This window comes from Aegilops tauschii, chromosome 7 (assembly GCF_002575655.3).
Source record: "Aegilops tauschii subsp. strangulata cultivar AL8/78 chromosome 7, Aet v6.0, whole genome shotgun sequence".
Taxonomy (NCBI): domain Eukaryota; kingdom Viridiplantae; phylum Streptophyta; class Magnoliopsida; order Poales; family Poaceae; genus Aegilops; species Aegilops tauschii.
This window is the reverse complement of record NC_053041.3, coordinates 562,425,620-562,437,727: the sequence shown is the minus strand read 5'-3', so window position 1 is coordinate 562,437,727 and position 12,108 is coordinate 562,425,620. Positions and strand designations below refer to the sequence as shown.

At 40.5% G+C, this 12,108-nt stretch overlaps 1 protein-coding gene across 2 annotated transcripts; it reads left to right on the top strand.

The window, feature by feature from the left end:
• Positions 1-767: 767 nt before the first annotated feature.
• On the top strand, positions 768-7,973 carry LOC109780722 (mitochondrial intermediate peptidase, mitochondrial). 2 transcript variants are annotated; one of them, XM_020339303.4, is made up of 17 exons: positions 768-1,318; positions 1,417-1,498; positions 1,575-1,627; positions 1,725-1,779; positions 1,887-2,025; positions 2,107-2,161; positions 2,912-3,134; positions 3,570-3,665; positions 4,403-4,522; positions 4,625-4,750; positions 5,129-5,284; positions 6,132-6,248; positions 6,447-6,569; positions 6,646-6,713; positions 6,840-6,975; positions 7,092-7,257; positions 7,382-7,973. In XM_020339303.4, exons 1-17 carry the CDS (start codon positions 1,173-1,175, stop codon positions 7,618-7,620), a joined length of 2,100 nt encoding a protein of 699 aa, XP_020194892.1. In that variant the 5' UTR covers positions 768-1,172; the 3' UTR covers positions 7,621-7,973. The 2 variants fall into 2 exon arrangements, with proteins under 2 accessions (XP_020194892.1, XP_040250657.1); XM_040394723.3 differs by lacking the exon at positions 6,132-6,248.
• Positions 7,974-12,108: the final 4,135 nt, after the last annotated feature.

Genomic DNA, 12,108 nt, shown 5'->3' with positions numbered 1-12,108 from the left:
AGAAAAAATTAGAACGCTGCTACGCGGGTGATATATTCCTGACCATTTTGAAATGAACTCGTCACCAAAAATGCTAGACCTAGGTAATCATATGTGCTCCCTTTACGTAACCTAAACCTAGGCATTCGTCGGGTCAGGCTTCAAAGCCTTACCTTAAAATCCCAAGCCCGAGCCTGGCCCACCCTAAAACTATACCTATGTTTCTAATAAAATAGTCATTTATAATATATTATACCTATGTTTATAATAAAATAGTTATTTATGGATTGTTCGGTTTTTTTTTTCTGGCTTTCGGGCCAGACATTAGGCCGAAAAGCTGAGCCCGAGCCCGACAAATGTCGGGATTTCGAGCCAGGCCTTCTGGGCTAGTTTGTCCATGCCCCAGTTTTACGTAGTCTTTACCTCAAAAAAAAAGTTTTACGTAGTCTTACTAACAAACCTCTCCACCCCCAAATTCAAGTGTGTGGGCTCCCTTTCTCTAATTTCATCCAACAAAATATTTTTATCTCAAATGTTCACTATGGCTTCATCCCCTGTCAACTCGTACCATTACATTTTGTTGTGAATATGTAGTATATATTATACTAGAATAGAGGGAGTAGCGTTTCGGTTTGTTACATTCATGGGAAGAAAGAAACCAAGAATCAAAAGAAAACCACGCGGCACATGTGGTAAACAATTCAAACTATTTTTAAAAAATCAAAAGAAAAAACGAAACAGATAAAAAGAATGCTCTTTAGGTTTTGGGCCTGTTCGTAGATATCTCCGGTTCGGTCTGAGCCGAACGAAGCGCCCGACCTGGTTCGACCGACCGAGAGAGACCGAAGCCCTCTTCGCGCTGACCCCTACACGGAGCGGCGGCGCGGCGAGCTCAGCCGCCTCCGTCCAAGCGCGGCGACTTCCAAGTTCCAACCCACACGCGAGTTCCCCCCGTCCCCCAGAGCGCCGAGGATTGTTCTCACCCAGCGGCGGCAGTTGTTTTCGCCTGCCCTCCCGTGCCGTCACATTCCTTTCGCGCAAGGGCAGCCGAGCTCCGGCTGACGGCGGCACGGCGGGCACCGGGCGAGCAGCCGTACCGACTAACCACGCGGCGGAATCAGCGGCGCCGCTAAAGCGCCTGTCATCTCCTACCGCTCTCCGGGACCGATAGATTCGGCGCCCACGCGGCCACGATGTTGCGGGCCGCCGCCGCCGCCCGCCGTGCTGCGGTGGCCGCCTTCTCCACCTCCGCGGCGAGGACGGAGACGGGCCTGTACGGCTTCGACGTGCTGCGCACGGCCAAGGGCTTCCGCCGCTTCGTCGACGAGGCCATCCAGCGGTAAGGGGGAAAAACCCTGAACCCCTTCGATCCCCAATACTCCCCCGCCCCAACCATCGCTCGCTAAATCTTCTGTGACCGTTTGCTCGAATTTGCAGGTCGGACGAGCTCGTTGCCCACATTGCGCAGCTGCCGCCGTCTGCGGAGATTGTTCGCACCATGGATGAGATCTCCAACACTGTAACTTTCTCTTCTTAGGTTAATTTTTAGTTAATCCGTGTGGTTTGATGTGGGGTAGCTGACGATTGGTTATTAGGTTTGCTCGGTCATTGATTCGGCGGAGCTGTGCAGGAACACGCACCCAGATAGGTGAGTGGATGACCGGCTGCTTGCTTGTTGTGTAATTTGGATGCTCTGCAGTAAAGTGCTTTCAGTTATTTACCGAATTGATATGTATGTGAACTAGGGAGTTTGCGGAGGAAGCAGATAAGGCATCAATGAGGATTTACGAGCATCTTCAAGTAAGGTCTATAACATAAATGGCATATGTGAAAAGGGAGAGACCAGACACCAGAGTGAAATGACCAAACCAGAACTGTAACATTTCGTTTTCTGTGATTTTCTGCAGTACCTGAACACAAATACCACTTTATACAACGCGATACTAAAAGCTGAGAGCGAAGGTGCCCTGCTCTCAGAGGAATCTCAGAAGGCAGCAAATAACTTGCGTGTCGACTTTGAGAAAGGAGGGATTCATCTTCCCAAAGGTTGCCATACTGACAGTTACATTCCGTTGCTTCTTGTCAGTTTTGAATTTGAATTAGAAACATAATGCTCTACCATTGCAGATAAACTTGAGCGTGTTAATCAGCTGAACCTTGCAATTGCGCATCTGGGTAGAAAGTAGGTACCAATGGACACTGGCCGTTGCTAAGCTCAGTACTATTTCCACTGTTGAACTATCCATATTGACTTTGCATTCCATGTTGTAGTTGCACATCTCCTACTTGACTATCAGCAAGTGATTTCATTGTTTAGTGGCATTACTTGTTGGTAAGCATCTTTAATGTTGAGTTCCCACTAACCAATGTCATGCTTACGTTTTGATTATATATTTCTTGTAGCTTGTTTGTTAAGTTCGTTGACTGATTAAAGCCTGATATTTGGATCTTCTAATTATTTTCTTCAAATGCTTACCTAGATATTGCTAATACAAGCGCTTCAGCGGCATCATACTATTAAAGATGAGGGTTAAATTGCACACTTGGTTTGTTATCATTGGTTTATTTGATGGAACCCCATGATGGTTTCCCTTCCTTTTCCAGCAATGTTGAAAATAAGAAATAGACTGTTGGTTCTAAGTATATTTGCTTCATTGCACAACAATTCTGCTTTCACCTATTCATAATTAATCTTTATGAGCAATACGACTATTCTAAATAGCTACAGAACCTGCTAACTTTACATTTTTTTTGTCAGTTTAACCACATTTCTCCCTTCTGTGCTTGTAGCATTCATGTTGTGGTCCCTCTCCAGTATATTTCTGCTATACCTTTTTTTTTACCCAGTTGAATCTTTGCACTGCATTTAGCTTGACGATTCAATTTGGAAAATTACCTGTAACTGTTATGCTCTTTCTTGTTGCTCTGTCAGGTTCAATGAAAATGTTATGAACAAACCAGGTTTTGTGGATATATATCCAGCTTCGCGTATTCCAAGGAATATACAACATAATTTCAAACCTATTAGTCGTTTTAAACCTAGGGGTGTTGAAGAACAGAGCAATGCAATGAACGCTACAAGGCAAAAGGGTATAAGGATAGTGACAGACTCAGGATCTGTATCATCAGCACTGAGATGGGCTTCGGATGAGGAGGTATGTTCCTTTTGTTCCACTCATAAGCATTGCAAAACTTCCTTACATCCTTATATTTGCATGACGTAAACATACATATCCATAGGGGTGTCCAAAACCTGTTTGACCTCAATCCATTCAAACCATCAGTTCAATTTTTTCTACTATCTCGGTTACTCCCGTGGTGAGCAGTGAAGGCAAATGAACTATCTTACTGTTTGCGCGTTTTCATGGGTTGATCTCAACTCGTTTTTGAATACCCATACATGTTCATGATATTTTTAGCAATGTTTGGATTTTTTGTGCTCACTTATTTATTCTACGTGGAAATATCTTATCCATTTTTTGGTCTAGCTATTTATCTTTCCTACCCTTTTGATGCAATATTTGTATAGCTATAATGTATGTCATCACACTTATGCTAGTAGCATTCTAACTGTTCCAAAATGTCCAAAGGTCAGGAGACAGGTATATGTTGTAGGAAACTCTGAACCTCGTGAAAACATTGGTGTTCTTGACGAACTTATAGATGCTCGTGATGAGTTTGCAAAGGTAAATGCATTTTTCTATATCATAGAGTATATTTAGAGGCAACCTGATGCTAATGTTTTAACATCTTTGTGCTAAACTTCACTTGATGGTGCGCATGGTAAACTTACGATCTGAATACGGCGATGACGTTTAAGCTTTGGTTAGGTTTTCTAGCAGTCTAGATTAGTCAACTTAGCATGAATTCCTCTGTGCACTAATATCTTAGTAAACCAATTGAAGGATATGAGATCCTTGTTTGTCAGTTTCAACCTTGTAGTTTGGCTGCTTGGTTGAGGTGGCATTGCTATGAGAATTATTCAGGAGTGTCACAGAAGTTGGTTATTTGGACAAGTAATGAACACTTTGTATCTCCATGGGGAAAACATGGTTGATCGTGAGGAAAATTAATGTTCTCTCAAGGGGGTTCTGGAGTCTAGATGACCCATGTTGGATATTTTGTCTTTCTATTGTTAGCAAATGTCTGAGCTAGATGTCACATACTCACATGCATTAGCTCATCTTTGGATCACATGTTATTAGCAGACAAAAATTAATCCAGTATTTGATGTGTGTACTCTGTTGTTCAGTTCTGTAGTTTAATGGAAGTTTGAAGAAACAGAACAAAATTGGACCTGATATACTTTCCTAAGCATGTTCATCAAATATGATGACATCGATTACATTATTAAGTACGAGTATTTCTTTAATTCTACTTTTATTCCAGGAAAATTACAACAATTTTTTTATCCTTTTCGCAGACTATGGGTTGCAGATCATATGCTGAATTTGCTATTCGTCCTAACATGGCTGCATCTGTCGATGTGGTCATGTCATTTCTCAACGATTTGAGTGACACTGTTAGGCATAAAGCTGATGAGGTATTCAAGGGACTGAAGGGGGTGAACTTAATATTGGCATACATAATACACATCGTTATATCCAACCAGTGGTTTCTCTACTTATATCAACCTTTGATGCAGGAATTTAATACTATAAAAGATTTTAAGAGAAGAGTATGTAATGACAAGAGTGCTGATCTTGAACCATGGGATGAGGATTATTTCATTGGAATGATGAAATCATCTGCGCATACTGTGGATCCCTCGGTATGTGCTATTTATCTCAAAGATGTACAATTGTTGAAAGTAATGCTAAATATACTACTATTTAGGTTTCTTACCATAATATAGGTATTTCCTGTTAAATAATGTATGTAAATACACACTTTGCATAATATATGTTGATAGAAGCCAAATCAAACCTACATTTGGTACTTTATAAGCTAAAGGGAAGAAAACTGAAGTACAGAATCACTTGATAGTTTCATATATTTAGTCTGAAAAGCTTCATTTTCTGCAGTTGCTTAAATTCTTGAGGACATAAAGTTTTACTTGATGTGAGCTATTGTTTTATTTCATTGTTTCCTGCAGGCTACCTTCCCTTCTCTTTTATCCTTTTTGACACTATCTTTTCTTATGTATCAGGTTGTTGCATCGTATTTTCCATTGTCCCAATGCATAAAGGGCTTAAACGTGCTGGTGGAATCATTATTTGGTGCCACATTTCATCAAGTTCCTATGGGGGACGGAGAGTCGTGGCATCCTAATGTGATAAAGCTGTCTCTCCATCACCCTGATGAGGTAATAATGTGCTACCTTTAGAAGATAGTTTTACATAAGTGTAAATTTGCAATTGATGTTCGTACCTGCTCGAAGTTTTGTAATTACTAAATTCAAAATGACAGCCCTTAGAAATAACTTGTGGTTTGTGAAAGGATGGCCAAGTAGGCAAGTACAGCTCTGGTATGTCACACCTAATAGACATTAACAATGACTATCGATAGTCTGCCCTATAATTATCTGGTCCAAATTAGCAACGAACTTCTATCAAATGGACGGGTCATGCCCTGTTGTTGAGTAGCGTAAATCCCATAGAAACAGTTTGTAGTCAGAACTACAAGAAACATAGCAGAAGTCTGTTGCAGCATTATTTTCTCATGTATACCATAAATTGGCTGCCATAGCATAAAATTGTCTGCTAATGTCACAAATGATTTCAAAGCTATCAGGCACGTATTATGATGTGATAAAGCTCTCTCCATCACCCTGATCGAGTATTTGTATATCTTAGTGAATGATCTATTTAAACTTCGAAATTATCACTCCTTTTTTCTGTCTTTCTGTAATTCATATATTTTACTCGTCTTGCGCCATAGTATTATGCACACATGTGAATTTAATTAGTTTATAGATGTACATCTTTTCTCGATTATCGCATCTTCTCTCTCCCACACTTGTATGCAATGCTCTCATTAACTATCCCCCTCCCCCCTTCCAAGGTACATATATTAAAAAGCATGGTTGTTTTTCTTGTGTTTCTCTTGGTTTTATGGTTTTCATGGTCATTTTCTTGCTTTTTTCTTGGTTTCATAACGTTCTTAATCCTCGTGCCCACTCAAACACACCTTGTAACATGTCTAATCAACAGGGTGATTTAGGATTTATGTATCTCGATCTCTACTCCAGAAAGGGTAAATACCCAGGATGTGCTCATTTTGCAATCAGAGGGGGCCGGCGATTGTCTGGCACGAACTACCAACTTCCAGTATATCCTCGCAATCTCGTATTGGTTATTGTTTATTTTTGCAGTAAAACTATGCTTTTTCCCATAAGGGAGTGGCATCTCAAATTCCATACCACTTAATGGAACTAGATTAAGAGATCCCCATCTTGGAAAATTATATAGTTCAAATTCGTACTGCCAGTTCAGTTTATGTCAATCAATTGTGTTCTTGCTTTTCAGATCATTGCATTGGTATGCAACTTCTCGAGTTCTAGGGGATTAACTGCGAGGCTCAACCATTGTGATGTCGAAACTCTTTTCCATGAGTTTGGCCATGCCCTTCATTCTCTGCTATCAAGAACGGTATTTTGCTGGTTCTTCATTCAGGTTATCAAACGATTTCTGCATATCTTATCTGGCAGCACATTGATATTTGCAGGAATATCAGCATTTCTCTGGTACTAGAGTTGCTCTCGATGTCGCTGAAACACCCTCAAACCTTTTTGAGTACGTATGACGTGTTAGTAAAAATAGATTCGCAGTTTGACAGTCTATCTAATTATGGCGTATCCAAAACAAACTTCTTTTGCTATTGGACTCTTTACCGATAGTTGAGTGTAATTTCCATTGCAGGTTCTATGCGTGGGACTACCGTGTCTTGAGGACATTTGCTCTAGATGAAACAACTGGTGATCCAATACCAGAAAAGCTGGTAAAGGCACTAAACGCTTCTCGAAACATGTTTCCGGCTACTGACCTCCAGCGACAGGTTTGCATATATTTCTACTTAGTTTCTTATCACTTCATCAAAGCTGGCCAGTTATGTTTGTTGACCTTGTCCTTGTATTAATTGTGCCACTTTGTGTTATCGTGCCTGGACCCCAGGTTTTTTATTCTATAATGGACTTAACTTTGTTTGGGGAGCACACATCGAAGCCGGTGGACACAATTTCTGCTGTTGCGGATTTGAAAAGAAAGCACACGAGTTGGAATTATGTAGAAGGCACTCACTGGCACACTCGGTTTTCTCATCTTATAAACTATGGCGCTGGTAGGGGTTTCTAGCTGTCTACTAGTTTCATGAACCTTTTTTTCCATCTGGGAAGTTCCATAAACTGATTTGCATGCGATGCTTCTCATAAGGCCATATAACTTCTTATTTAACATTATTGCAGGGTACTATAGCTATCTCTATGCTAGATGTTTTGCCACAACTATATGGCAAGAAGTATGCCAAGGTGATCCATTGTCCCGCAGCACAGGTAGCGCGATTAGGGACAAGTTCTTAAGACATGGTGGGGCTAAGGATCCATCTGTCTTGTTGAAAGATTTTGCAGGTGATTCCGTCATTAAAAACTCTGGCGGCGGAATAATCCCTGACATTAGCTCATTGTGTAAAGAAGTTGGTTTGTGAAATACCACCAAGGGCGCATACTGGGATCATTATTTTTTGACACTGAGATTGATTAAAAGCAAAGGGCCAATAACTCGAAACCAAAGGCAGGGAGAGCATGTTGGAGTTTCAGGAGCTTGATCTCCTGGCCAGGTGCCACAGGATAGCTGAAGGTGTAGAAGATACAGCTGGGATAGTTATATGAGGTTCTTGACAAGGAACTTATTTGCGATTTCGAGATCCTAAATATATTTCTTGTTCACATATTAGATCAACTGAGTGTATCCTCTCTTACTGATGATCAAACTCTAGAAGTCAACTATATATGCTGATGCATGCTGAGAGAATGATCTGTCAGATGTGTTCTTTGAGATCATCCTAGCTTTCACTTCCATGGTAACTGATGACACTTATGGCTAATTGGTCTCCAAGAAAGGTCCATTTGAATGGACTTTAGCTCAAAATCACCAACTTTTATAACTTGTCAAACCATATGTGAATTGTGCATTGTGAAGATTATGGCTGCTTAGGCTTTATTTTGCTCGTTTGTGATGATGGAATTAATAGATGAATGTGCAGCCTCTCTCAAAATGTGGGCATCTGAGCAGCTACACTGAACTTGAATTGATATGATCCAAACATCTGGTAGGAAGCTATACACGATTGTATATTTCAAACATTATGACTGCTTAGGCCAACTTTTGCCTGTTAGTGACAATGCACTTTAAGATGGCAAATGTGAAGGCTTGAATTGATATGATCAAGTTGTTTAATAGGGCCTACTTCATTGAGGGAGTGGATGCTCAGAATAGTGCACAAAGGCCCATGTGTTCTGCATGAAAGCATCCATTGAATGGTTGTTGCAATACATGGCATCAAACCTTAGTGTAGTAGTGTTCATATTTAAGTGGGAAGCAAGGTAGAATAGGGTCACAATTCACAAAGAAGCCAACCCTGCACACCCAAGGTCCAAGTAAGGAGCATAGCTCGATCTCGCTAGGTTCATATAAGCATATATCATGCACGCAATAGGCACACATTTGCACTTGGTTGGATCTACTTTTGCAATACTGATGAGACTTGCAATATCCTAGGACTTGGAAGCATCAGAATTTGTGACTATACCGACCTAGATTTGTACAGGAAGTAGCAACATCATGATGGTCAAGTGGAAAATTAACCTTGCTAGCAGTTCGACCATTGTGGTAGCTCAAATGATTAAGGGTTGTATTGATCACCTTTCAATTAACTCCAACCATGGCATCTTAAAGGTTCCAATCTCTCATTTTACTCTATTAGGTCGTTGGTAAGTACAAGATTGTAACTTTAATGTTCTATTGGTTCAACCGAATAGAAAAATACAGTGTAGAGTGTAGACAAGTGCGAGAATTGGTGGCATCATTTTATTGTCAATTCTTTACACATCTGCCTTGTTGAAGGATTTTGTCGGTGATTTTGTCATTAGAAACCCTGTGGCGGAATAATCCCTGACATTAACTCCTTTGTAAAGAAGTTGGTTTGTGAAATACCACTGAAGGTTGGTCTGGACCATTAATTTTAACATTGAGGTTGATCAAAGTAAAGGGCCAAGAATTCATAACCAAAGGCATGGAGTGCATGTTGGAGTTTCAGGAGCCTGATCTCCTGATGCGGTGCCATGGGATGGCCTGGGATAGTTATACGAGGTTCTTGATATGAAGCCTAGTTGGCTCTGATTTCAGGATCCTAAATGTATTTTGTTTTTTTCACATACTAGATCAACCGAGTGGATCCTCTTTTATTGACAATTAAACTCCAAAGTCAAACTAAATATGCCGGCACATGCTGCAAGGATGGTCTGTCAGATGTCTTCTTTGCGATCATCATAGCTTTCACTCCTATTGTCCATGCCTGTTGCTTCACACTGATGCCTAGTCAGTCTCCTGGAAATATTTACTTGTATGAGTTTAGCTCACAGTCACCAACTTGTATATCTTGTCCAAACCATGTAGGTGATGAAGACTTGTCATTTGTGTTCACTTTGGTCCAGAAACTTGCCGTCGTGGCATGTTGATCTTGATTGGGCAGTGTGCTGACCACTTGAGGGAAACTCAGCGGCCCTAGAGGCCTGGCCACACGCCCTCTCATGTTTGCTGGCATGATCAATAGGGTTGTGAGGTGGGGAGGTAGTGATGGGACTAGCTAAAGCTACTAGTTTCAACTATTAGTTAGGGTCTTAACCAAGTGATGATTCGATTGTATAAAAAAGGTGTCAATTCATATTTTTTGTCAAAACATGATTGCATATTGCAAATACTGTGGCTGCTTAGGCCCAATGTAATGATGCGATTTAAGAAATGTGGACGCCTAAAGAAATTTATAGAGTGAACTTGAATTGATATGATCGAAATGCCTATCATGTCCGTGGCAGCATTACATTGTATGAAAGCATCCATCATTGGGATTGAAAGAAAGCATCCATAGCTGGGTAGTCACAACACATGGTATCAGAAATTAATATTGTAGTGTTACGATTTAAGCGTGAGAAGACATGGAGCATGTGATAATTCACAAAGAACCATCCTATATACTAGAGGTCAAGCAATGAGCAAACCTCGTTCATTGATTGGTTCATTTCTGATAAAGTCCACAAACATCCTAGGACTTGGAAGCATCAGGACCGAAGGCAATACAATGTTGAATTCTCTTTTTGAATTGATGGAGATGGCGCATCTAATCAACTTGTACTAATTTCTTTGAATCCGGGCACCTCTAAGGTTCCACACTTAGTTTGTGTGTTGGCGATATAATCATATAAGTGCATTAAAGTGCATAGCGTTCACAAATGTGAGAATATCGATGATGTTATTTTTAGTGATTGAAAATCACTTTATAATCTAACAGATTAAAGGGAAGAATTGCCTTGCTGAAAGTCTTTTAGGTAATTTGTTCACTAGAAACTCTGCCGGCAGAATAATCCCTGTCATTACCTCCTTGTGTAAAGATGTTGTTTTGATCATTATTTTTGACACCAGGTTAATTAAAGGGCCAAGAACTCCAAACTAAAGTCATGTAGTGCATGGTGGAGCCCAGGAATTTGTTCTTGTGACATAGTGCAAAAAGATGGTAGAAGCCATCAAAGGTCCAGGTAGGATAATTATACGAGACACCCAAAGAATTTAATTGGTTGGTTACCAACTTTTATAACTTATCAAAACCATGTCATTAGTAGCAACAATAATAACAATTATTGTACCATTTATCATGGAGTGAAATGTGCATGTGTCCTTTAACTTGTCAAGTACGTTCACTTTAATCATTAAAATCTTGGCGGGGAAATTGGCAACTTGGCGTTTTGTTCACTTCAGTCCAAGTCTAAATATATCCAAGCCAATTTTCCCTCATGGCACACTAGCATGAATTGAGCAATAGGCAAAGAATGTGAGGAAGACAGAGCACCTCTACAAGACTGACCATGCCATGTCTCTCGGACGGAGTAAACGGGGTTGCAATGCAAGGAGGCGGAGATCACCCGTGAGCACCATTGGAGGAAGCGGAAACTTCGCAAAACTTGGGTGATTTTTTTCACAAATCAAGGTGTCTAATATCCCACTGTTTCAAATAAAACTATAGGAAATCATCTAATATAGAGCATGTCGTGCCACTAAGAAGTCCGGTTGGTTGCCTGGGTAGGAGGGATAGTTGATCCGCTCCTGGTGAGCACACCATCGGCGCATTTCAAGGCGGAAAAGTGATGGAATCACGCCTCCCTGCTAACTATGACAACACTCATTTCATGCTTAGACACAAAGTATTAGGTAGGGCTTTTAACAACCAATGTTTCAATGACATTTTGTTGATACAAGATTGTATATTGTGAAGATTATGGCATCTTAGATCCGTTTCTACTCGATATAGCAATGATGCAGCTTACGATGAATAATGCAAAGGCTTTCTAAACAACGTGGGAACTTAGAGAAACTACAATAGGAACTTCAACTGATACCATGATACGATCAAAAGGTTTTCTGGGGAGCTGCTTCACTGAAGGAGAGGATATGGTAATAGTATATGAATGCCCAACTGCTCCTTGTGTCAGTATTGAATTGCATGAAATCACAATTGCATGGTTGTTGCAACATACATCAAATATTAATATACTCCTACAACAATGTTCCTATTTAAGTGTGAGAAGTGAGAGTAATATGATCATAATTCTCAAAGGAGTCGTCCTGCGTACATGAGGTCGAACTGGAGTAGAGTTGCTAGGTTCACATTATATACATGAGATACCAATTATACATCTTCATGGGCTTTTGCAATGGTGATGGATCCCACTCAATCATAGGATTTGTAAGCATCAGGATTTGCGCGCCAATCAAGTATTCTACACGAAGTAGCAACAACTAGTAGGCTTCACATGTCAGCATGGTAAACAACACGACTGACATTACATGTGGTGGTGTTGAAGTGTTGCTTTAATTAGTTGTTACTGCGTTATGAACACAAGCTAGCTAGTTCTCTGTTATC